At 33.0% G+C, this 25,744-nt stretch overlaps 4 protein-coding genes and 1 pseudogene across 19 annotated transcripts; all 5 read right to left on the reverse strand.

Annotated features, from left to right (window-relative positions):
• Positions 1 to 900: 900 nt before the first annotated feature.
• On the reverse strand, positions 901 to 10,215 carry LOC146923728 (uncharacterized). Of its 11 annotated transcripts, XM_085708888.1 has the most exons (13): positions 7,992 to 10,215; positions 7,522 to 7,585; positions 7,056 to 7,125; positions 6,780 to 6,969; positions 4,365 to 4,389; positions 4,211 to 4,274; positions 3,153 to 3,193; positions 3,056 to 3,071; positions 2,799 to 2,895; positions 2,173 to 2,271; positions 1,993 to 2,078; positions 1,560 to 1,622; positions 901 to 1,336 (listed from the first exon to the last, which is right to left on the reverse strand). In XM_085708888.1, the coding sequence occupies exon 1, from the start codon at positions 10,087 to 10,089 to the stop codon at positions 8,077 to 8,079; it is 2,013 nt and encodes a 670-aa protein (XP_085565014.1). In that variant the 5' UTR covers positions 10,090 to 10,215; the 3' UTR covers positions 901 to 1,336; positions 1,560 to 1,622; positions 1,993 to 2,078; positions 2,173 to 2,271; positions 2,799 to 2,895; positions 3,056 to 3,071; positions 3,153 to 3,193; positions 4,211 to 4,274; positions 4,365 to 4,389; positions 6,780 to 6,969; positions 7,056 to 7,125; positions 7,522 to 7,585; positions 7,992 to 8,076. The 11 variants fall into 11 exon arrangements, with proteins under 11 accessions (XP_085565014.1, XP_085565020.1, XP_085565012.1 ...); XM_085708894.1 differs by lacking the exon at positions 4,211 to 4,274; XM_085708886.1 differs by lacking the exon at positions 3,056 to 3,071.
• On the reverse strand, positions 5,450 to 7,537 carry LOC146923729 (uncharacterized; annotated as a pseudogene). The gene is made up of 3 exons (XR_015011179.1): positions 7,517 to 7,537; positions 6,780 to 6,969; positions 5,450 to 5,598 (listed from the first exon to the last, which is right to left on the reverse strand). The product of XR_015011179.1 is annotated as an uncharacterized LOC146923729 (transcript).
• Positions 10,216 to 12,163: 1,948 nt separating the features above from the next.
• LOC146923730 (uncharacterized) lies at positions 12,164 to 15,947 on the reverse strand. Its single transcript, XM_085708898.1, has 3 exons — positions 15,671 to 15,947; positions 13,871 to 14,108; positions 12,164 to 12,794 (listed from the first exon to the last, which is right to left on the reverse strand). The coding sequence occupies exons 1-3, from the start codon at positions 15,905 to 15,907 to the stop codon at positions 12,646 to 12,648; spliced, it is 624 nt and encodes a 207-aa protein (XP_085565024.1). The 5' UTR covers positions 15,908 to 15,947; the 3' UTR covers positions 12,164 to 12,645.
• A 1,885-nt stretch (positions 15,948 to 17,832) lies between these two features.
• LOC146923731 (uncharacterized) lies at positions 17,833 to 20,716 on the reverse strand. 3 transcript variants are annotated; one of them, XM_085708900.1, is made up of 2 exons: positions 20,596 to 20,716; positions 17,833 to 18,568 (listed from the first exon to the last, which is right to left on the reverse strand). In XM_085708900.1, exons 1-2 carry the CDS (start codon positions 20,678 to 20,680, stop codon positions 17,985 to 17,987), a joined length of 669 nt encoding a protein of 222 aa, XP_085565026.1. In that variant the 5' UTR covers positions 20,681 to 20,716; the 3' UTR covers positions 17,833 to 17,984. The 3 variants fall into 3 exon arrangements, 2 of the variants coding, with proteins under 2 accessions (XP_085565026.1, XP_085565025.1); XM_085708899.1 differs by lacking the exon at positions 20,596 to 20,716 and adding an exon at positions 19,113 to 19,228; XR_015009861.1 differs by lacking the exon at positions 17,833 to 18,568 and adding an exon at positions 20,245 to 20,290 and having other exon boundaries at positions 20,596 to 20,711.
• Positions 20,717 to 22,063: 1,347 nt separating this feature from the next.
• Positions 22,064 to 24,947, reverse strand: LOC146923732 (uncharacterized). 3 transcript variants are annotated; one of them, XM_085708902.1, is made up of 2 exons: positions 24,822 to 24,942; positions 22,064 to 22,796 (listed from the first exon to the last, which is right to left on the reverse strand). In XM_085708902.1, the coding sequence occupies exons 1-2, from the start codon at positions 24,904 to 24,906 to the stop codon at positions 22,351 to 22,353; spliced, it is 531 nt and encodes a 176-aa protein (XP_085565028.1). In that variant the 5' UTR covers positions 24,907 to 24,942; the 3' UTR covers positions 22,064 to 22,350. The 3 variants fall into 3 exon arrangements, 2 of the variants coding, with proteins under 2 accessions (XP_085565028.1, XP_085565027.1); XM_085708901.1 differs by lacking the exon at positions 24,822 to 24,942 and adding an exon at positions 23,341 to 23,462; XR_015009862.1 differs by lacking the exon at positions 22,064 to 22,796 and adding an exon at positions 24,430 to 24,516 and having other exon boundaries at positions 24,822 to 24,947.
• Positions 24,948 to 25,744: the final 797 nt, after the last annotated feature.

Here is a 25,744-nt window from a genome sequence, read left to right on the forward strand (position 1 = left end):
TGTCAGTTTTTGATGTTGCTTTCCGGTTCTGTAATTGAACTAGGATTGATAGGTTTTTTTTTTTTTTTTTTTTTTAATGAGACTGTTTGGTGTTTTGGTGCTTTTGTTTTTGGGCACTTGTGTATTCTTTTTCCTCCTATGCGGGTTTAGTACGTTTTGTGCTAACCTAGCTTAATAATATTTGATGATTAAAAAAAAACTTATAAATTGAATCAATATATGCGTTCTTAACTTCTCATTCTTAAGACAATTTCTGTTTGGGTGTCCATATCCTAAAGAATTACAAATATTTTCGTAAATTCTTGGACTGGGCAGCTGGCCTTTTTTATAACCATTGTTGAAAGAGGCGTAAAAATTTGGTAAATGTGAATCAAATGTCCTGATTAGGAAACTAAAATGTTGATGAGTGTACAGATCAATATTGTTATGGTGCACCATTTAAGATCAATTTCAATCACATGTAGACCGAAATGTCCTGATTATTAACCACGAAATGCAATTTCATGCATAGTTGTACAATACCAGGTAACAACGTAGGCTAACAAAGAAAAGTCTCTGTTTTTTAAAATAAAAGAGAAATCTTACATTAAAATCCATCTCATAAAGCTAAAAACTTAAAGAAAGAATTAATCAAAGAAAGAATTCATCCTGGCTCGTCATATTTCCAATTTGTTGAGTTGAGATTGAAAGAAAGAATTCCATGAAGCTATTTTGGCATTCAGCAACTATTTTGACTAGTATGTGTGGCAGCACACAAATGATTGCCATATAAATAATTTAGTCTCTAATGTGCATTTCAGGTGGAAAGTGTGTGCAAGTGTCTGATTTATTCACTTGCTTTTCACTCTCACAAATTATTACTTTGTCTAAATGTTGGGACCGTGTGTGTGTCTGGGTTGGTAGATAAATTCAATTTAATGAACAAATAAAGGAATTCAAAGGCAGTGTACACAACATCAAAAGTGAAAGTATATTCATATTCATTATCCAAATGCAAGCAGAGCAAGAGAACTTTTTTTTTTGAAACAATAAAATTTATTAAAAATCAAATCCCTGCACAAGACGACATGGACCAGGAAACAGAAACTACAATACAAAGGCGCCGTACATAGACGGAACGCCCAAAAGAAAACAATAACACCAATGCAAACATCACCTAAATTGAAGGATACCTCAAGACACCAATAAGAGATCTAACCACCAAAACCTAAGTCAACATCTAAACCAAAGCCAAATTCTCACACATTCAGCAAGAGAACTTGAAAACTGTGAATCCTGCATATCACGAGGGAACATGATAGCTTTGCTCCAAAGCAGTAGAACCAAAAAAATAAACCTGCCAAATGAGATGCAAACATTCATCAAATCAAGAAATTACTTAATCAGCATTTACTTTTGGTAGCAAACAATTTTTCATATAAAATACTAATATAGTTAAGAGATGCCAACATTCATCAAATCAAAGTAAAATACTAATAAGCTAATATAAATACACATCCACATAGATTAGATACATTAAATCTTTACACAAATATGCTATTCCAAATACAGCTCCATACCATTCATATTGTCATGTATTCAACTCCTTAAGCTAGCTCAGAATGCAAATCACAAATCCAATTCTGCATATTAGATGAACAACCACTTGCCATCAAAGATGAATATTGTAAAGATTGAGAAGAGAACACTAATTTGCAAACATAAACATACCAAAAAACATTCTACCTAAAAATCAGAAATCAAATCAAATATATGATCAAATTCAACATTGCAAGTTAATCAAATGATTTTGGTTCGGGTACTTTAAAACTTCCATCGCAATGGCCCTAAAGACATGCTATGGTAGTAAAAAAACCTATAGCACTTATCCCAGACAAAATATATCAAATAGCTACAATCCCAAGTTCATATAAGCTGAGAAAATTCAAATCTTAGGAAAACAAAAGAAGCAAATGAGAAAGGTAATTGGATTGCATCTTAGCAGTTTCTCACAAGTGCCTCTAAGCATACTCTTTCCAAATTAGGTGAATATTGACCAAGCTACAGGTCTCCACGAGTGACTTTTCCAGAAATTGCACCTGCAATATACAAACCGAGTTGAGTTTTGGGATTGTACACATGAAGTTCATTTATATCTATCTATAAATGTAAAGAAAAATAGTGAAATAGTACCTTATGAGAGAGTGTATATAGGACCCTGAACTTTGAAATGGAGTTGGTAATGGTAAATAAAACTCAAATAATGTTTTTTATTTTTACTCATCTCAATCTCTACAAAAAACAATAAAAAGATAGATATTACTCCCTCCGTTTCAAAATGAGTGTCGTTTTAGATGTTTACACACATATTAAGAAATGCAATGATTAAAAGAAAGATAATGGTTATTTTACCAAATTATCCTTATTAACTATTGGTTAGGTTTAAAAGTAATACTTTGGAAGTAGTGTGCAGAGTATTAATTGGAGGGTACAATTGAAAAGAAAAAGTTATTATTGCATTGAAAACTGAAAGCGACACTCATTTTGAAACAATTTTTTTTTGCTAAAGCGACACTCATTTTGAAACGGAGGGAGTAATAATTAAATAAATAAACAGAAAGCAACAGTCAGAACTGTGGAGAAAATAATGACACAGAGCCCTTATTTCCTAACTGGGATTCAAATTGAAAGTTCAAAAGAAAATGACTCAGTGAAAGTACATCAACTAATATCCACAAAGAGAGGGAAATATGAACATGGTAGGATAAATATGCACTTGCAATTCCATTTTGAGACACAAATTCATGAATCAAAATCACCTCATGTTCTGAAGTTCTTTTTCCTAGATATCTCTGTTGTCCACCGAAATATTCTCGCATCCATGGAGAGGACTAGAGGATTAAACTTCCTAGATATCTTTGTTGTGTAATAAATAAGAAAAAAAGAAAGAAATCAAAACCACTACATACCAATGCTAGTAGATTTATTTACAAAAATCATCACCTAGAGTACATGAAACTAAAACATCAATAATAAAAACAATTAGAACCATCATCTATACTATTAGAACCATCACCTATATTATCAACATCCTGCAAATAAATAACAAAATCAAACTTGTGTAAAATTATGAAATCTGCAAGAGAAGCACATGAATAGCCTAAAAAGCTTACCTAAAAATTTCAAATCCTTTCCCAAATTTTTACCAAATAACCTGAAATTAAGAAAACAGTACCAATCGTTAGGAGTTCCAAACTTTACAACACTCAAATCACTGATTATGAAAATTAGGAATCAGGAAAAGAATCAAAAACAAAATATATAACAAAATCAGAAATAGAAAGCATTGAACAAAATTTGTAAACTACATTCCCTCAATGATATTAACAAAATGATATATTGCTAAGCTTATTCATATACAGCCAAGACCAACAAAAGAAAATCACAGTGTGATTCCACTAACATTCTTCTAGGTCACTATTCTTCCTACATTAAATTAAAAACAAAAGAAAATAATAGGAATGGATTCATAGAAATGTCACCATGGACATGATCATGACATTATAAGCATTACGTATAAATTTATAATGTATTTGGCCACATGTAAATGAAACTGCAAGTTTAGAAACTCATTTTTAATCACTAAAACTGAAACGAATTAATTAGAAAACCAAATGAATTAAACCAAAATTTGCCTACTCAAAATTCATCCCTTTAACAAACTGGAATTGAATTTCAAATTTTCATCCCTTTAAAAAACCGACATTCAAGGATGGGCTGTAGTGAACTTCCGCGAATAGAAATTTTCGATCCCTGTTATTTTAGTGAAAGAGGAAATGGGTTGGTTTGTGTGAATTGGGAAGATTTTCTTGGTGGGAAAACCTTGTACCAATTTAGGGTTACTGTAAGTCTCTGGGTATAAAGTAAGTGTTGAACGAGACAACATTGACCAAGGAGAATATTGAAGATGGAATGGGACTGGTCATGTGTACAGCAAAGCATCCCTTTTTTTAGGGGACCGACAAAGCATTTTGTGTTTGACTTTGAAGAGGCATGCTAATGACATAATATTCTGCCATAAGTAAAAAGCCTAAAAAACATAACGTGCATGTATAGTCTCAAAATGAAAACTATTTTATAAGAAGTAAGAACACTTTTACGATTGAAAATCGTCTTTTAGTGGAAATAATAATCCTAGTTGATACCATAAAAATGACAATTTGAAAAGAACCTTAATAAAAGAGCTTCTACAAGGAAACAAACCGCAAAGCTAGTAGTTTTCTAATAAACTGATCCTGCAACAAAGGCACCACATATTCACGTTTATTCAATGAAAAATACAAATTTACAAAAATCCAACATAAAATCGATTAAAGGAAAAATACCTTTGGTTGTATTGGTGTTAACTACCTGAAAAAGTACAAAGCAACATAGCATCAATGAGATTGGTAGCAGAATCAAATCAATTATTACATTCAAGTATATATTGACTGTGTTGTAGATTGAAAGAGAACTATTAATTAAAATTTAAAGTGTGGAAATATGCAAATTGAAGGAAATAGTCATTGACTCGGTGGTATATAATAGCTGGAGCCACTAATGCCTAATTATCAAACTTGAAATTTTTCAAATACGAATTGATATAGAAGCTAAAGAACATGGAAACATTTCCTATTGAGTATCATCATTTTTCTTCTTAAGACATTTTCTCAAATACTTTGAGTCCTCACTTCGACGATCAAAAAAGAAAATGAAATCCAAAAATTAGTGACATGCAAATATATTTATGGTAAAAAAAAACCATCAAGAAAACAAACATATCAAAGAAGGAAGCCACTATAAAGAACACTTAAGAAAACCTGAATGAAGTTTCTAACTGCAAATCCGGTGTGGCAGAAGCGAACTCCGACGCGGTGGCCGCTGGTGATTTGTAGATGTGCGTATAATCTTGATTTTGAGAATGATTAAAAGATGAAAGTAGAAAATTGATGGAAGGTTGTTTTTCCATGGATGTTGAGAGTGAGTTTTACAAAGAAGGAGAAGAAGAAACAGCGAAAGAGGAGAAGAAAGTAAACAAAGAGAGAAGAGGGTTTCGGATTATGAGAGAAAAAGAAATCTGCTGCTAGTGAGAGAAAGTGGGTATGAGTCTTTGAGGAAGTGGAACTGGAAAGATACTCTCCCTAAGTAAAATGTATATCAGAGAGAATCTTCTTTGTATTTTAGTGAGGATTTGAATTTCAAAAAATTGAGTTTGCTGCTTAAGCCATGAGAGCTAAATTTGGCTAAAAAAGTGTGCCTTTAGTTTCTGTGATGTACATGGCACCAAAAAGTCTAATATTAAGATAGACATAGCCATGGAAACCAAACAGTGAGCGAGATTTAGGAATGTCCTAGTCAATATAAGAAGCTTTTGACATTTCACAGCATCCACATGTAACTTAGCGCATAAGCTACCGCGTGTGATCAGCTCCTAATTGGAATGTTTGTGTAAACGGTTACGGCTACCCCAAGCAGCAGAATAAGTTGAAATTGCAGAGCTACTCTTGCTCCGTGAGCGTCTTGCAAATCTAAGGCTCTTTGTACTTACCAATCACACGGTGTAAAAGAATCCAACCCATCCTGACACGTATTATTTTCATGTTCATGCAATACTAGAAATTATACTCAAGAAAAAGGATAAAATAACCATACATAAAAATCCATCCTAGAGAGCTAAAAACTTACGTATTGCATTAGATTTAGTGCAGAAAGAGCAAAATTTACTGTCATGTTATAGTTAAGAGTTGCCACAGAACTTTTTACATAAAAATCAATCTCAGAAAGCTAAAACCTTAAAGCACTGTATTAGATTTCAGTGCGGATATTGTCATGTTATAGTTAAGCATTGCACAGAACCTATATCGTGGCTAGCATAAGCAAACAAGTAATGGACCTGGATTTCATGCGGCCACAAAACAATGCAGTCATTGCAGTTGGTGAATGTCAACCATTGGATGGAGATCGGCCACTGGTATTTTAAATTTAATAAATCGGATATAAAAAACAACTTGAAGTTCATGCCATTCGATTTTAATCTTACAGGAGAGATCAAAACCGTTGGATATGTCAACTGCAGCGAATTCATTTCCAATTTGTTGAGTTGAGGTTGAAGAAACAATTCCATCAGGCAATTTTGGTATATAGCAACCCTTTTGACTGGCATGTGTGGCAACACTCAAACAATGGCATATAAATTATTTAATCTCCAATGGGCATTAGGTTATTAGGGAGTTCTAAGGTCAATATCAATCTATGTAGCATTGATACTTCAGGTTGAAGGTGTTTGTCAGTGCGACAGTGTTCGACACACAATCACTCATTTTTTAAATCATTGTCAGTGTCTGTGCCTGTGTTAGTGCCATGTTGTGTGTGTCTGTGTCGATGCTTCATAAATGTCAACAAGATACGTCTAATCCATGCACAATTGCATACGAAAATGAAGACATTCCATATATCATGAAAATGTACGCAGTGACCAGAAGAGACACAATATACTTTAAGATTCAAGTATCTCTACAAAGGGTAACACAACAAACTAGCACAATCATTGATCTGAAATAATGCCAGTCTTCAACAAAAAGTAGTTAAATTGAAATTCAGAATCTTAGCATGTGTTATAGTCCAATTTATATTATATCTACAAGTCATTTAATCTATAGCTTTGCTCAAATTAAACAACCTATCAAAAAACTAATAAAATTTAAATTGCAAACAGTACTAAGCAATTAAAAAGAAAAGAATTAGGTTGGCAAACGAGTTACCTGTAGTTATTGGAATAGCCACAGTTGTCCAAAACATAACTGTGGCGATAACAAATATTGCTACTAATAATGCTCCAATATATATTGCTGTCACCAAAGCAAAGAAAAGAGACAAGAATCCTCCGGCTACAGCCAAAGAAATTAAAAGGGAGACAATGAAGGCATTGATAGTTGCAACCAGAAGGGCAAACTAGCACATAAATTAGGCAACAAGTTAAATCCAGTAAAATTAACAGTTTCGGTTACAGAGGTAATAAATCCAGTACTGTCTTTTACCCAAGAGTTTAAACTTCTGAGTATTTTCCCCAACAAGTGGTCACTAGTTAGGCGTTAGTCCTTACAGCCTCTATTTCATCAAATTAAAAGGTAAAATTTCAGCACAAGGTATAGTGAGGTTGTGCACTGTTACAGAGATAGTATCAAAATCACTCAGGTCTCTTTATCAAACAAATTAAGCTTTTAGGACAATTGTTCAAGACTTGACATTGCAGCATCTATGACCATGTGTTCTAAACCGCCCCTATTATTCTAATAACAAAATGAATATCAAAACATAGTTGGTGGACCTAAGCATTGTTACCAATCCAAGCCCACAACTCTATTGCATGAAGGGGAAAGTATGCAACTCATGAATGAATGTGTACATTTGTGACTGTCTGTGTGTGTCTGTGTGCGCATGCGTGCACACACCTGTCAGGTGGTTCTACTGTTGTAGGCTTTCAATTAATAATGTGTACTTTACCTGAAGCGCCTGTCATAACCTTGCTTAGTTCCCCCAGCTGAATCACCTACAGCTATGCAAATTTCTGCAACATGGGGATAACGAACAATGAACTTTCGATTCAAAAAACAGTTTTATTCATCAAAAAGATCAGGCAATCTAATATGCAAGTTGCATAACCCAACATGAAATTGCGTAGATAGATCTCATTTTATTGACTTAAAAATGATAGTTTAAATATTACTCACAAAAATACAAGCTAGTAGGGATAGCTGTATATAAACTAGAAGGATATTCACAACAAATAATGCGATTGATAATAAGTGGATGACAATGAGTGATACAACTATTGAGCCACAGAGGTTTTATTATGAATCTACAATCAAACAGTTTAAAATGGATTAACAATTCACACGCAAGTTGAATAACATGGTATATAATATTAGAGATGTCAAAACACAAAAAGAAAGAAACTATGTCAAAACACATACCAGCTGGATACAATGGAGGCCTTGACAGAGCTATCTAACTCCATGAATTGCATCAACTTCCGGACACGGAACCTTATGACCTACATTATCTGGACAGACCCTTTGCCCTCATTTCGTCATACCACTTATGAGCCTGATCTCTCATGTCTAACTTCCAATATGCATTAATGAAACATGTATAAGTAACTACATTCGGTGAACAACCTTCCTCTAACATTCTAACAAATAATTTCTTCGCTATTATCATATCTCCAGTATTACAAAAAGCAGCTATTAGAGTATTATATGTAATCTGATCTGGATGCACACCCCTTTTTTCCATATCCTCAAATAAGTCACATGCCTTACCAATTTTGCAATTACGGATGCATAGGTCAATAAGAGCTGTATACGTTTTGACGTTGAAAGTGATTCCTACTTTTGTCATTCTTGTGAATAACTTCACAGCTTTTTTAGAATTCATCTGTTTGGCAAAGCAAGATATAAGAGTACTATAATTAACAACTCCGGGAAGTACATTCCTTTTAAGCATTACTGGAAGAAGCTGCAGTGCTTTTTCTGGAAATCTTTCTCTGCAAAGCTTGTGGATGAATTCATTATATGAATATGGGTTGAGGGAAACACCATGATCCCGGAATTCCTCCGACAATGCCAAGGCTTCATTGAAGTCGCGCTTCCTGCAGTAAATACTAAGGATATGATTGCAAGCGATGGTATCTAGCCATATACCACGTTTTTGCATGATACTATAAACTTTCAACATGTTAGCGAATTGTCTCAATTTGTAGAACCCCTTAATTTGACTACAATAACAAAAAGCAGAAGGAGCAAAATTATTGCTACCCATCTCCTCCAAAAGCTTTCCGGCTGAAACCATATCGCCTTCCCTGCAAAATCCATCAACTAAAGTTTCATAAATAGTCTGATCATATTTGCAACCAGAAGCACCAATAGCACGGAACTTATTCATCACGATTTGCATCGGCATAGTCTTGCTCTTGCATAGACGGTGGATGATGGAAGTGTGGCTAACAATGGATGGTTTTATTTGGTTGAGCTTCATATCCTCCCTCAAGTCAAGAACTTTCTTATCATCTCCATTCTTGCAGAAGGCATCAATTAAAATGCTATAACCATAAACATCGGGCAATATTCCAAAGCTCTTCATTTCTTCCAAAATTTGTGAAGCTTCACCTAACTCACCTCTTTGACACATTCCATACATGATAGCATTAAAACAATGGTTATTGATTGGCTGGTTTTCTCGACACATGTTACAAATTAACTTCCATGCAACCCTAAGAGAACCAATTTTACAAAGTCCCTTAATATAAGTACTATATGTAACAACATTCGGGGTTTCCCCACTCCTATAAATCTTCCCTAAAATCTCAGAAACCCGACTGATATCAGCACTGCACCGAATATCTCTACAGTAAAAATTCATCATGATTGTATAAGTGTGGATATTCGGCGTTGGACCAAAATTTCTCAAATCCTCAAAAAAACACCTCACACTCACACCATCAACATCATCCACTCTATTAGCATCTACCAAACATTTCAACAAGAAATTGCAAGACATAATATTAACTTCAATTCCAACATCCTTAGCACTAACAAAAACATAATAAGCATGTTCAAGCATAGAATTTGAAGCAAATACTTTGATAAGCATATCAAACACAATAACATGACATGCCGAATGAAGCAATATCGCAAACAGTTCGCGAGCGTCACGAGCATCCTCTTTATAGAATTCAACAATTTCTCTAAGCAAAATAAAGACTTCTAAAGGCATAGAAGCGAAAGCATAAGTGTGAATGATGATAGTAAAGGAATTGATTGAATGAGAAAAACCATGAGTTTGAACCCAACCCTTGAACTTGATTTCCCTTGCAACACCCCAATTTAAGGACTTGAAGACTTTAGCAACTAAATGAGGCAAATTTGTTGTAGTTTTGTGAAGTGGGGTGTTGAAATTTGGAGTTGAAGGTTCTAACATTAATGCTGCGTAAGAAGATGGAGAATAAAACCTGTTGAAAAAATGGACTCTTCTGCTATTGCTGCTGCTACTGCGGCGGAGTAAGCTAAGCATGTCACCGTCATGAAGATTCACTCACTTAACATTGTGGCCGGCGGGGGTGACGGAGGAATCACGGCGGGATTGTCGGAGCAGTTCAGAGTGTTTTGTGGTGTTTTAAAAAGGAGTGGAATAATAAACAAAAAGTTAGAAAGTTCTTCATCAATAAATTAAAAATCACTTTTTATGAAATCATTTTTCTTGTTTGGTTTAGAAGAATTCTACTACATATTTTTATAGTTTGCACATAATTAAATTAAGTTTAAGCGGTCCTCGTGAGCTTAGCTCAGTTGGAGTTGGTAGGCACATTGCATAATTTATGTAGAGGTTGGGGTTCGAACTCCGGACATCCCACTTCTTCACATTTAAATGTGTGAGCTCCGACCACTAGGATACTAGACAAAAAAAAAATTAAGTTTAAGTGTTAATATCTAAATTTAATTTGTGTTAACTTTATTTTAAATTTTAAGTGATGAAGAATGTAAATTTAAATTACGTTAATATATGATTAATACTTAAGCTTAGTTACCACACACTTTATGAAAGAATTACTTTTTTAGAAAAGATAAAGGACGTGGAACAAAGACAAAATAGAAACTTAACATCGTTGAAAAATTGGAAAAAAGAAAAGAAATTCATTTACCTATATGTAGTCGAGTATGGATGAAAGATGTTATGATAGAATATTTAATCTTTCATTGAGATGAGTTTCACATTCATGATTGTTTATGAGTGAGAAGGGGTGAAAGTTTAGAGTGCGGTTTAGAGTGGGACAATCAGTGGCGATTCCACCCCCCAGCTAGCCTGGGCTAGTGCCCAAGCTCAGCTCCAACTTTCCTTTGTAGCCAGCCCAGCCATTATTACAACTTTGAGCTTTTCCTGCGGATTTTTGGGCTAATTTCCTGCAGATTTTGCCAGCCCAGCCATTTCCTGCAGCAACAGCCAGCTAATTTCCTGCAGATTTTGCCCAGCCCAGCCATTTCCTGCAGATTTTGCCAGCCCAGCCCAGCCTCTATAAAATTTTTGGCTTCGCCACTGGGGACAATGAAGAAAGAGTTTTGAGAAATTTATATGAAAAATGCAGCTTTGGTATTAACTTAAAATTTTAAGTAAATTTGGGTATAACCAGAAATACACGAGGTTTGACTAAAAATATTCTTTATTTTTCTGCTCCACATTTGTTTCTCTCTTCCATCCATTTTTTTTCTTATTTACCAAACTATTGATGTTCATCTCTCAAGATACAATGCATTATCTAATTTTGGAGAAAACACAAACTTTGTGCTACATTTCTCAACAAAATATATTTGGAGAAAACACAAATTTTGGACTACATTCACTATCCTTGCCTTCCTTAAACGATAATTGAAAAAATCGTTATATTCAATCTTTACTTTTTTTCTCTTACTACCTATCTGTGTTAAAATTCTTAACAGAGACATCATGTTGCCTTTAACAAATATATTCAACCACTTGCTGTCTTCAGTTAGAACCTTAGTTGGTTGGCAAACATGATAGCATTGAAGGAGATGTTTTTTGTGCCTTGGATGAAAATATTCAAGTTTTGGAGCTTTGCATGCCTTTACCAAAATTCTTCACTTCTACTTCATTTCATTTTTTAATCCTTCTCTCTAATGTCTTGGGATATACAGACTTTGAGGCAAGGCAATAATATATGAATTTGCCAACAGAAACGAGGAAGATAACAATGGTTATATTCAACATTTATGCATTGCTTTTTTTTGTTGAGGGATTTATGCATTGCCTATCTACAACTGAAATCAGAATAAAAAGTTGTATTTTCCAATATATCTATCACCTAATATATATATATATATATATATATTTCTATGCTACCTTGTGCTCTTTTTATTAGAATCAAGGACTATATCATGTCTTCCTAATCCCTTGTGTGATTTAAATCTTCATCATTTCCAACACCGTAAATATCATGTTGTAATTTCTTAAAAAGAAAAAATATTATTCCACCACGCAGCGCACAGGTTTGTATCTAGATTAGGCCAATTTCAATCACACTCATAAAAGTTGCAGACATAAAATGGCATGTTCGAACCAATAGGCCAATGTATTAACATTAATAACAGTTATATTAAAGGTTATAATCACCTGTCGTGTTATAATATGATCCTGCTCTGGTTTCAAATGAATACCCGATGTTTCCACATTTTTTTTCGTTATGATGGCTAGCTACACTGATATCACATTTACACCTTCGTTCATACAAGTACATCAACTACAAACATTTAAAAATTACATTATTAACCACACAAATGCAATTTCATGCAAGCTTAAGTTGTACAATACCAGGTAATTACGTAGGCTAACAAAGAAAAGCCAATGCTTTTTCAACCCTTAATTGTGTAACACAATACATACAACCAGCATATTTTATCAACACTGCTCTCAGCTCATAAGTACAAACATAATCATAGCCATCGAAACCAAACAGTGAGTGGGATTTGGGAATATTCCAGTCAACAGAAGAAGCTTTTGCCATTTCACAGCATCCACATGTAACTTCACACATAAGCTCCTACCTGTGATCAGCTCCTAATCGGAATGTTTGTGTGAAAGGTTGCGGCTACCCCAAGCAGCAGAATAATTTGAAATTGCAGAGCCACTCACGCTTAATGAGTGTTTTGCAAATCCAAGGCTCTTGCTAGCTATCAACCATGCAGTACAAAAGAATCCAACCCATCCTGCTCGTATTATTTTCATGTTCATGCAATACTAGTGTTAGACCAAAAAAAGGAGAAAACAAAAAGCAATCTTAGATAAAAATCCATCTCAGGAAGCAAAAAACTTCAGCATTGCATTTGATTTCAGAGTCGCAAGGAAAAAATATATTGTCATGTTATAGTTAGATCTACCACAGAACCTCTGCTGTGGACCTAAGTTTCCTACAGTCGCAAAACAATGCAGTCATTGCTGTCGGTGAATGTCAACCGTTTGATGGAGATCAGCTACTTGTGTTTTAACTTTAAATTTATTAAACTGGATATAGAATACAACTTAAGTCAAAGCTGTTCGATTTTCATCCTATTGCCAAGATCACGACTGTTAGAAATGTCAACTGCATATTCATTTCCAATTTGTTGAGTTGAGATTGAAAGAAAGAATTCCATCAGGTAATTCTGGTATTCAGCAACTATTTTGACTAGCATTGTGTCAGCATTCAAATAATTGGCATATAAATAATTTAATTTCCTAACGTGCATTATTAGGTGATTAAGGAGTTCTGAGGGCAATATCAACCTATTTAGCATCAATACCTCAGGTTGGAGGTGTGTGCGAGTGTCTAACCAGTGTCGGACAGTCAGTGTATGATACTCATTCAACACTGAGACCTGTTTCTGTGTGTTTGTGTTGGTTTTGTGCCTGTGCGTGTCAATGTTTCATAGATGTCAACAAGACTGTGTTTAGTCCGCGTACAATTACATGCAAAAATTAAAACATTCAATATATCATGAAAATGCATGCAGTAACCAAAACACACACACACACACACTTTTCGGAAATACTCAAGTATCTTTCTATACAGGGTAATGCAACAAACTAGCCCAATCAATGATCAGAAAAAATTCCAGTCTTCATAAAAAAAGCAATTTAATTGAAACTCAGAATCCCAGCATGTATTATAGTCCGATTTATATCTACATGTCATTAAGAAAATTTAATCTATAGCTAATCTATCAAAATGTTCATAACAATTTAAATAGCAAACAAGATCGAGCAATTAAAGAGAAAAGAAAAAGGTTGGAAAACAGCTGGTTACCTGCAGTTATCAGAATAGCCACGGTTGTCCAAAAGACAACTGTTGAAATTGCAAATATGGCAACTGATAATGCTCCAATATATATTGCTGTCACTAAAGCAAAGAAAAGAGCCAAGAATCCTCCGGCCACCACCAAAGAAATGAAAAGAGAGACAATGATGGCATTGATAGTTGCAACCAGAAGGAGAAGCATAAAGGTAAGGAGTCCTGTCAAGGCAACAAGAGCAATTGTCCCAACCTGAAGAAATTTGAAAAGAAACCATAAACATTCAACTAAAAGGATAATTTTATGAAACCCTATTTTCTTGATATGCTGATTACACTAAAAATATGGATAATTTTGCAGCTTAACAATTTCATTTAGCATGTTCTCTTGAATTGGTATAGAAACATCTATGATTTCAAAACTGAGAATGAGATTTCTTACACACAAATATTGCAGTAAACACAACCAGAAGGATGAAACCGAAATGATATAAAATGCAACCAAATGGCTTATAAACACCAGAGCCCAATAGTGATGTCGTGAGGAGGTGTAATGGGAAACCAAAGTCCCACATAGAATAAATATAGAAGCCACAGACTAACTAACCACTCTGTAACTAACTAACTGCAATGTAACAGAATTGGAAAACTAACTAAAAGTCTAAAACTAACATTTTACACAATGAAATTAACATGCATAATGATAGTCAAATATTCACTGAGGACTAATTTTACTAATTATTACATGCTTCACGGTTAAGCACATCAGGATTTTAATAAAGGTCCGGTCCACAACCACAATCTAGACTGCGACATAACAAATTTTTGAAACTATAATGCGACCACAACCAAGGCTCATTGATTGTGATCCTCTACAATATCAATGATCACAGCACAATTACCATTCCAATCGTTACTGCAACCACTATTTTTTTCCCTCCAAAATGTTTCATGGACACCCAATTTTCCCTACACCTATGGGCTGCGACACCCGGTTAATCACATGCAGAATTGTTGTTAACTCAGCTGAGTAAATAGTTACTAGTTTAGATCGATGACATTCAAAATTATGAAATTATGGTAAATGTTAGTATGTTAGTTGTTATGTTAATATTTTCTCTCTAGTCAGGATTCAAACTCTGGATCTTTAATCCCTTAGATCAACCAAGTGAGCTACCCAACCCCCAATCATGCACTTGAGTTAATCAGAATTGAGTGTGAATTGAAAAAAATATATCTAATCTACTAAATTAACCACATTTTTAACATGATTAACAAAGTGTCGCACAAGTAGGGGGAAAAACTTGTCTCTCAATATCATTACTCTTTTTTTAGTACTAGTAATTGCACCCCTTTTTTTGTTGGTCAAGTAGGCTAGTGGCCAAAATTTCACCCGAATAAGTTGGGAAATCCAGGATTGGAACCCCGAATCTTGCATGTTGCAATGTCCTTCCCAGCTAAGCTAAGCTAAGTTTATGAGAATTAAACTCGCTATTTAAAACCCTGAAAAACATTATTAATTTAGTAATTTTAATATGATTTTGTTTTGGAATGTTAATTATTATTTTTTTCTTGTTAAGAAGTACTAATCTATAATCATTAATCACTCATCATTCCTCAGAACAACGATTGTTAATATAAATATTTTGAAGATCTATAGTGACTACAATTAGTAACTGCAATCACAATTTAAAGCGTTGGAATAATATACGAACAAACTTTGCATTAATTAGAAGTATCAACAACAACAATTAACTAACACTGATATGAAATTCATTACTTGAAATAGAAAATATACAGAGAGAGTAACCGAACCGAAATGAGAAGGAGAGGTCGAAGGGAAGAGCCTTGACGAGACCAGCGAAGAACACGGCGAGTGTAGTTTCTAGAAGCTTCGGGAATATAAGGAGAGAGTGAGGTTTTGATCCGATTAGCAGTATAAGAAGGTTCTGATATAAGACTCTGAACGACGTCGTATATCTTCTTTTTGTTGAAGCTCTCTTCTTCTTCTTCTTCTTCTTCTACTGTTACTCCGTTTTCTTTCTCTGCCATCTCTCCAGTTCAGATCGAAGAACTCAATTTTCAGTTAGTTGGAGGATACGAAACTAATAAAACTTAATTAAATGTGATCAAGATTGGAACTGTAGTAGTAGTACAATGGCGTCCCTCGTTTTTCTCATGACTCTATATTTTATTATTATTATTATTATTACTACTACTACTAAAATTAATTGAGCTATCAAACCTCATTAATTAATCAAGGGTTAAATATGTTTTTAGTCCCTACATTTTGAGTGACTTTGAACAATAGTCCCTACATTTTAATAAATGTTTTTAAAATCCCTATATTTTTCCACCGTTAACAAAATTGGTCCCTACCGTCTATTTTCGCTGACAAGGCAAACAGAATGCTGATGTGGCGTATTGTGGGGCCCATTTTTTTTGAGTGGCATCTTATGTGGACACATGTGTCAACACGTGGCATTTGGATAAACATTATAATTGAATATTATAATTAACTTTAATTATAACTTAAATTTTTATTAATAAAAAACCGTTTTGTTAAAAAAAAAATCCTTTTTAACCTTATCAATTGAATATTATAATTAACTTTAATTATAACATAATTTTTTATTAATAAAAAACCGTTTTGTTAAAAAAAAAAATCCTTTTTAACCTTATCAATTAATCCTCTATGAGGAAATAAAACTTTTTCCATTAATCCAGTTGCATCCTCCCAAAGCCTAATTCCAGAAATTCTCTCAAACATACTTAGAATGAGGGTTGAAACAACTATTGGTTATTTTGGCTTTTTGATTTTTCAGTCTTTTCAAATCGATATCTCCTTCTGAAGCAGGTGTTGTAATCCTGTTATTATTTGCATCCCCAAAAAATTGTTTCAGGAGACAGATATCTTTATGAATAACAAGATTAAGATTGTGAAATCCAGCAATCTGAAAAAGAGTACCCCTCCAAGACTAGCATTGAATCTTCCCCTCACATCCCAATCTTGGTGATTATTCACGGCGCAATGGAGGGATTTAGGGGTTTCCGGCGACGAAGTGGAGGGGCGACTGGGTTATACACGGGAAGAAGGGGGGCGGTGAAAGATGAACTTGTTTTGGATTGGAATGGAACTTGCAGCAACAACAGAACCTAGCAGCAACAATATCCTTAATGAACAACTTGAAACTGCAGTAAACAAAAACTCAAACAATGACAATCCAGATGCCAACAAAATCAGACAAATTTAGATCTGAAAATTCATCAACTTTGTTCTAATTTTTGCGATAGCTTTGGAATTTTCGGTTATGTGATGCGGATAGTACCAAATTTGAGGTTCTTCAAATTTGTGTAGTTGTTCACTAAGAAGAACACTTCTGATTTCAAGATTAAGGTGAAGATAGAAAAAAGGTTGTGATTTAACAAAAGGGTTGGGTTGTGAAACTGAAGATGATAACTATCATGAAGTCAATCAATGGGAAGAAGGTGTTCCATGATGAAGAAGGAATTTCAAATCCTTAATTTATGAAAAATTGAAAAATAATGGAAGAAAGATGATGAGTTTGGTGGTGGTGTTGGTACAAAGAGATCGTGGAAGAGTAAAGGGGATTGTTTTACTTTTTTATATTAATTTTGTAAGTGTGATAAATAAAAAAATATTCAATTTTTAATTTAAATTAGGATTTTAACATGTGGCATGACATGTTATTAATGAGGCCATGTGGCTTCTTGGTGGTGTCTATGTGGCATGTTCCGTTTGTCCAGTCAGCAAAAATAGACGGCAAGGACCAATTTTGTTAACGGTGGAAAAATGTAGGGATTTTAAAAACATTTATTGAAATGTAGGGACTATTGTTCAAAGTCACTCAAAATGTAGGGACCACAAACATATTTAACCCATTAATCAATACATCATCTAAATTAACCATAATTTTACATCTCATTAATAATAACAACATGTTTACGAGGAAACGTCCATGAAACTTTTTATTTTTATTTTATATTTAATGGACAATGACACACAAAGGAAATGACACATGATTTGACCCACGTAAGGGGGCATGTTGCATGTGTGGCGTTTTGACTTTTACATGCATTTGTTTTCTTTATTTAGCCATTAGTAAACTTAGAAAATGGATCCTCCTAATTGCTTTGTAGCAACCTCAACTACAGATGGTGGATGTGGTCTAAATGGATCACGGGGTACCCAACAATCAGAACCTGCACCTCGACCGTCTTTAGCACTTGTTTTTGCACAATCTTTCACACTGTGCACACCATTTTGATTTGTAGTAACCTCGGCAGCTACAGATGGTGGATGTGGTCTAAATGGATCACGGGGTACCCAACAATCAGAACTTGCACCACGACTGTCTTTAGCACTTGTTTTTGCACAATCTTTGACACTATGCACACCATTTTGATTTGTAGTAACCTCGGCAGCTACTGATGGTGGATGTGGTCTAAATGGATCACGGGCTACCCAACAATCAGAACTTGCACCACGACTGTCTTTAGCACTTGTTTTTGCACAATCTTTGACACTGTGCACACCATTTTGATTTGTAGTAACCTCGGCAGCTACTGATGGTGGATGTGGTCTAAATGGATCACGGGCTACCCAACAATCAGAACTTGCATCACCACCGTCTTTACCATTCGTTTTTGCACAATCTTTGACTCTATCCACATCATTTTGTTGTGTCTCAACTACAAAAACGTGAGTCATATTCAAATAAAATTACACATATTTTGCACCAGAGTTTCCTTAAATTTAGTAATTTAGGAATAATGAACATAATAAACTTCACAAATTTGGTTCGACATAATTAATAACATACATATATCGATCGACAAATGTGTAGATGCATGAGATGATCACATGAATTTTACTATAGACAAAACAAGATAATAAGAGTGTCCAATTAAAAATAATCAATTAGAGTGAAAGTGGTGAAAATGGCTTACTACTTGAATTATTTTTTATGGTTAAAAAAAAGTGTGGATCCTTAATGTAATTGGGGGTAGACCATTAGAAAAAGTATGAAGATATGTTTATGGAGGGAAATTGAACATGGAATGGAAATTTATTCCGCTATGGTCAATTCTATAGGAGCCTTGTAAGGAGGTAAAATTGTCAATCATCAAATGAATAACTCTTGAACCTATTATTGCATTTTATTCAATTATTATAACTGCAAAATTCAAAAGAAAATTGAAAACTCATTCTTTCTAGAGATTGAGGAAATCATACCCAAGTGCCTTGCTTCCCCCATGAAAGAGATTAAAACAGCCATGACCATGAGGCCTTGGATAAGCAATGATAGTTTAGAAACCATTTTTCTGAAGCAAATTAGAACTAACTAAAAGTATTGTAAATTAAAGATGTGAAAATTAGGGTCAAAATGTAATCTATATATAAGAGAGCTAGATGGTGAGTGGACAAGGCCATTGAGATTAACACACAATTTTTTGTCTTGTCTTAAATTTGGAAATGGTTTTTTAGTCAACAAAGCTTTATATTTTTTTTTCCTAAAAAAATATATTTCTTCATACGAATATAATATTTATTTAATAAAAAAGGTAATACTTTTTTCCCTTATCTGAACTTTTCTTCGTTGAAAATGGGTCAAAATTCTAATACAAGGAAAATTAAAATTTTACATGGTAAACCGTTACGAAATAATCTATATTGATTGAATAAAAAAATTATAATCATAGAGGTCATAGCTCAACTTGCAAATACCGAAATTGTAAGGTCGGACGTCATGACCCGGTTTCGAACACGAGACCTCACAAATATATGTGAGTTTAATTTCAGCGGCTTACAACTTCATCTAAAGACCCAAAAAAAATTACCACTTCATCTAAGACCCAAAAATATAAACATTCTATCCTGAAAAATAGTGTTCATATTTTTATTTTCTATGATGATTTTTGTTTTGTTTTGTTAAGACTATGATAAAATTTAATAGTACATATTTTCAATAAATAAATTAAATACTCAACATCTGAATATATTTCACTCAATCAAAACAAAATTTGAATATATTTCAAAAAAAAATATTTCAAGCTTTAACTTTTTTGGATATTATTTTTTTTATCGAAATTGAAGAGCAGATTTTCAATCAAGTGATTCTAAAGTAACCGACTTTAGGTTTTAATTTAAATAGTAATAATATTTTTTTTAATATATGGATCATTGAAACTTGAAGATTTTTATTTCCGTTGTTATAGTCCAGTGGTTTAACTGCATTGACTTTTTATGCATGTGTCTAAGTTCAAACATCAGACTCAGGTTTCTATCCTTCTTACGTGTGTCGGGTCACCAGGCCACTCATATATAAAAATCAGAACTTGCATCACGAATGTCTTTATCACATGTTTTTGCACAATCGTTCACTCTATCCACATCATTTTGCTTTGTCTCAACTACAAAAATGTGAGCCATATTCAAATAAAATAAAATTACACATATTTTGCATCAAAGTTTCCTTAAAATTAGTAATTTAGGAATATGAGCACAAACTTCACAAATTTTGTTAGTCATAGTTGATAACATACATATATTGTATCATTTATGGTCAAGTCTACAGGAGCATTGTACAAAGGTAAAACTCTCAATCATCAGATGAGTAAATCTTGATGCTATTATTGTATTTTATTCAATAATCTTGACTACAAAAATCAAAGGAAAATTGAAAACTCATTCTTTCATGAGATTGAGGAAATCTTACCCAAGTGCCTAGCTTCAACCATGAAAGAGATTAAAACAATCATGACCAAGAGGCCTTTGATAAGCAATGCTAGTTTAGAAACCATTTTTCTTAAGTAAATTAGAATCAACTAAAAGTTTTCTATATGAAAGATTTGAAAGCTAGGGTCAAAATGTATTCTATATATAAGAGAATTAGATGGTAAGTGGAAGAGACCATCTATAATATTATTATTTGGTACCAATTTGGCCTTGATCTGGCCTTCAATGCCTTGATTCTTCACTAACCAAAACATACATAACCAATACTATCATTGTATCTTGACAATTGATTATCATTAATCACACATTATTGTTTTCCTCAAATTTCAGGCAATTACTACTATCAATCACTCCATTAAAAACCTCCTAGGAAACAAATCATTGATCCTAAAGCAATTGAATTTTCTTCCTTGTAATGTTCCTAAAATTGATAATGGAATAAAGTGATAATTGTGAATTGATTGTGAAATGAAAGGTAAAATTGATAGATTAGAACTCAATTAAAATTGATGTTCTTGGTACATAGAAATATTAAAGAAAAGATAGAAGAAGATTAAGTCTAAGACTTAACCATTACTCTACTAGAGAGTACCAAAGGGAGAGAGGAGAGACTTCATCATTTTTTTTCAATAACCCTTGGTGATTATTCTTTCCCTATTTATGCACAATCACTAGCCACATGTCCATTTACCTCAACCAATTATATTTTGCCAAGTGTATTTTCTTATGTGTTATTTGAATCATAACATCCTCCTTCATCAACTCAACAGAATTTTAATTCTAGAGTTTATTACAGGATTCAAATCTTCTTAATCTATCCTTGATACATAACTATTTTTCTTCCCTTACTACATATCTTGCATTCGATTTTTGCTTGCATCTTAGTCTCACTGTTATTTGCCTATTATTTATCTACTTTCTCACTCATCTTCTCGACAGCAAGGTGACAATATTTCATCCATCTACACTTTTAAAATGAGTATCAAGTATTGTAGCATATAATAGACATTGGCAAATTATGTGTTCATTACAGCTTTACCTTCCAGAGAATGAGAAAGATGGCATTTCATATCATTTCAGTTTTATCCTTCTGGTTGTGTTTACTGCAATATTTGTGTGTAAGAAAACTCATTCTCAGTTTTGAAATCATAGATGTTTCTATAACAATTCAATAAAGAACATGCTAAATGAAATTGTTAAGCTGCACAATTAACCATATTTTTAGTGTAATCATCATGTCAAGAAAATGGGGTATCATAAATTATCCTTTTATGTCAAGAATCCATGTTCCAATAATGCAGATATAAATTATAGTCCAAGCAATTGTTGTCTTCTAAGAATAGTTTAAATTTTTTTAAAAAGTTTACATTGTTGACTTTTTTTTTATAGTTTCCCTTAAAAAAAAGTTTACGTGACTTATGAGTTTACGATAAAAGAAGATATGTCACTTGCAAGCACGGAATAAAAATTCTGGAAATATATTCTCATCATTAAACCAAATATACTTCCAACGTTTTAACATAAACATCACTTAAGAATACAATCAACATTATTAATAATAACAACATGTTTACGAGGAAAAGTCCATGAAACTTTTTATTTTTATTTTATATTTAATGGACAATGGCACACAAAGGAAATGACACATGATTTGACCCACGTAAGGGGGCATGTTGTATGTGTGGCGTTTTGACTTTTACATGCATTTGTTTTCTTTATTTAGCCATTAGTAAACTTAGAAAATGGATCCTCCTAATTGCTTTGTAGCAACCTCAACTACAGATGGTGGATGTGGTCTAAATGGATCACGGGGTACCCAACAATCAGAACCTGCACCTCGACTGTCTTTAGCACTTGTTTTTGCACAATCTTTGACACTGTGCACACCATTTTGATTTGTAGTAACCTCGGCAGCTACAGATGGTGGATGTGGTCTAAATGGATCACGGGGTACCCAACAATCAGAACTTGCACCACGACTGTCTTTAGCACTTGTTTTTGCACAATCTTTGACACTGTGCACACCATTTTGATTTGTAGTAACCTCGGCAGCTACTGATGGTGGATGTGGTCTAAATGGATCACGGGCTACCCAACAATCAGAACTTGCATCACCACCGTCTTTACCATTCGTTTTTGCACAATCTTTGACTCTATCCACATCATTTTGTTGTGTCTCAACTACAAAAACGTGAGTCATATTCAAATAAAATTACACATATTTTGCACCAGAGTTTCCTTAAATTTAGTAATTTAGGAATAATGAACATAATAAACTTCACAAATTTGGTTCGACATAATTAATAACATACATATATCGATCGACAAATGTGTAGATGCATGAGATGATCACATGAATTTTACTATAGACAAAACAAGATAATAAGAGTGTCCAATTAAAAATAATCAATTAGAGTGAAAGTGGTGAAAATGGCTTACTACTTGAATTATTTTTTATGGTTAAAAAAAAGTGTGGATCCTTAATGTAATTGGGGGTAGACCATTAGAAAAAGTATGAAGATATGTTTATGGAGGGAAATTGAACATGGAATGGAAATTTATTCCGCTATGGTCAATTCTATAGGAGCCTTGTATGGAGGTAAAATTGTCAATCATCAAATGAATAACTCTTGAACCTATTATTGCATTTTATTCAATTATTATAACTGCAAAATTCAAAAGAAAATTGAAAACTCATTCTTTCTAGAGATTGAGGAAATCATACCCAAGTGCCTTGCTTCCCCCATGAAAGAGATTAAAACAGCCATGACCATGAGGCCTTGGATAAGCAATGATAGTTTAGAAACCATTTTTCTGAAGTAAATTAGAACTAACTAAAAGTATTGTAAATTAAAGATGCGAAAATTAGGGTCAAAATGTAATCTATATATAAGAGAGCTAGATGGTGAGTGGACAAGGCCATTGAGATTAACACACAATTTTTTGTCTTGTCTTAAATTTGGAAATGGTTTTTTAGTCAACAAAGCTTTATATTTTTTTTTCCTAAAAAAATATATTTCTTCATACGAATATAATATTTATTTAATAAAAAAGGTAATACTTTTTTCCCTTATCTGAACTTTTCTTCGTTGAAAATGGGTCAAAATTCTAATACAAGGAAAATTAAAATTTTACATGGTAAACCGTTACGAAATAATCTATATTGATTGAATAAAAAATTTATAATCATAGAGGTCATAGCTCAACTTGCAAATACCGAAATTGTAAGGTCGGACGTCATGACCCGGTTTCGAACACGAGTCCTCACAAATATATGTGAGTTTAATTTCAGCGGCTTACAACTTCATCTAAAGACCCAAAAAAAATTACCACTTCATCTAAGACCCAAAAATATAAACATTCTATCCTGAAAAATAGCGTTCATATTTTTATTTTCTATGATGATTTTTGTTTTGTTTTGTTAAGACTATGATAAAATTTAATAGTACATATTTTCAATAAATAAATTAAATACTCAACATCTGAATATATTTCACTCAATCAAAACAAAATTTGAATATATTTCATAAAAAATATTTCAAGCTTTAACTTTTTTGGATATTATTTTTTTTATCGAAATTGAAGAGCAGATTTTCAATCAAGTGATTCTAAAGTAACCGACTTTAGGTTTTAATTTAAATAGTAATAATTTTTTTTTAATATATGGATCATTGAAACTTGAAGATTTTTATTTCCGTTGTTATAGTCAAGTGATTTAACTGCAATGACTTTTTATGCATGTGTCTAAGTTCAAACATCAGACTCAGGTTTCTATCCTTCTTACGTGTGTCGGGTCACCAGGCCACTCATATATAAAAATCAGAACTTGCATCACGAATGTCTTTATCACTTGTTTTTGCACAATCTTTCACTCTATCCACATCATTTTGCTTTGTCTCAACTACAAAAATGTGAGCCATATTCAAATAAAATAAAATTACACATATTTTGCATCAAAGTTTCCTTAAAATTAGTAATTTAGGAATATGAGCACAAACTTCACAAATTTTGTTAGTCATAGTTGATAACATACATATATTGTATCATTTATGGTCAAGTCTACAGGAGCGTTGTACAAAGGTAAAACTCTCAATCATCAGATGAGTAAATCTTGAAGCTATTATTGTATTTTATTCAATAATCTTGACTACAAAAATCAAAGGAAAATTGAAAACTCATTCTTTCATGAGATTGAGGAAATCTTACCCAAGTGCCTAGCTTCAACCATGAAAGAGATTAAAACAATCATGACCAAGAGGCCTTTGATAAGCAATGCTAGTTTAGAAACCATTTTTCTTAAGTAAATTAGAATCAACTAAAAGTTTTCTATATGAAAGATTTGAAAGCTAGGGTCAAAATGTATTCTATATATAAGAGAATTAGATGGTAAGTGGAAGAGACCATCTATAATATTATTATTTGGTACCAATTTGGCCTTGATTTGGCCTTCAATGCCTTGATTCTTCACTAACCAAAACATACATAACCAATACTATCATTGTATCTTGACAATTGATTATCATTAATCACACATTATTGTTTTCCTCAAATTTCAGGCAATTACTACTATCAATCACTCCATTAAAAACCTCCTAGGAAAGAAATCATCTTTATCTCTATTATATATATTTACACTATTTTATTTTGATAGTACACATGGCATCCTTATATTGAAAGGTACATTTAATGTTTTATGTAATTGGTACATATTATGTGATTTGTGCAAGACTTATGTAATTAACATGATTATGCAAGTTGACTAAAAGGCTTATAATGACAAAAAAAAATAAATGGAATATTTTATTCAAATTATTTTTGCTATTTAATGTGTTACTAATTTCATTACTAAATTAATGACATAATTGATGTGACTTACTTGCTTCTTTTTTCCTATAAATATTGTTTGTCCGTCTCCAACATCTTCACATCATTTAGAATTCATACTAAAATTTTAAAATTATTCTCAAAATCTCTCTTTTATTTTATTGAAACACTTTTCTTCTTAACATATTTTTTTCATCACTCTAATTTCAAAAATTGATTCAATTTATGATATTACTCCACTACATGTTGTATATATCCATGTATTTTGTTCAAATTCACATATTCATCCTATGATACCCTCGAGT

The sequence above is a fragment of the Medicago sativa genome, chromosome 5 (assembly GCF_051527215.1).
Source record: "Medicago sativa cultivar Bolivia chromosome 5, Bolivia_mono, whole genome shotgun sequence".
Lineage (NCBI taxonomy): Eukaryota > Viridiplantae > Streptophyta > Magnoliopsida > Fabales > Fabaceae > Medicago > Medicago sativa.

Excerpts from the sequence above, each read along its gene's own strand:
- LOC146923728 (XM_085708890.1), bottom strand. The coding sequence starts at position 10,089 with ATGCTTAGCTTACTCCGCCGCAGTAGCAGCAGCAATAGCAGAAGAGTC.
- LOC146923730 (XM_085708898.1), bottom strand. The coding sequence starts at position 15,907 with ATGGCAGAGAAAGAAAACGGAGTAACAGTAGAAGAAGAAGAAGAAGAA. Across the intron at positions 14,109-15,670 it reads GACCTCTCCTTCTCATTTCG|GTTGGGACAATTGCTCTTGT; the intron begins GTTCGGTTACTC and ends AAATTTCTTCAG. Across the intron at positions 12,795-13,870 it reads GGCTATTCTGATAACTGCAG|GATGGGTTGGATTCTTTTGT; the intron begins GTAACCAGCTGT and ends TAATACGAGCAG.
- LOC146923731 (XM_085708900.1), bottom strand. The coding sequence starts at position 20,680 with ATGGTTTCTAAACTAGCATTGCTTATCAAAGGCCTCTTGGTCATGATT. Across the intron at positions 18,569-20,595 it reads GGTTGAAGCTAGGCACTTGG|TTGAGACACAACAAAATGAT; the intron begins GTAAGATTTCCT and ends ACGTTTTTGTAG.
- LOC146923732 (XM_085708902.1), bottom strand. The coding sequence starts at position 24,906 with ATGGTTTCTAAACTAGCATTGCTTATCAAAGGCCTCTTGGTCATGATT. Across the intron at positions 22,797-24,821 it reads GGTTGAAGCTAGGCACTTGG|TTGAGACACAACAAAATGAT; the intron begins GTAAGATTTCCT and ends ACGTTTTTGTAG.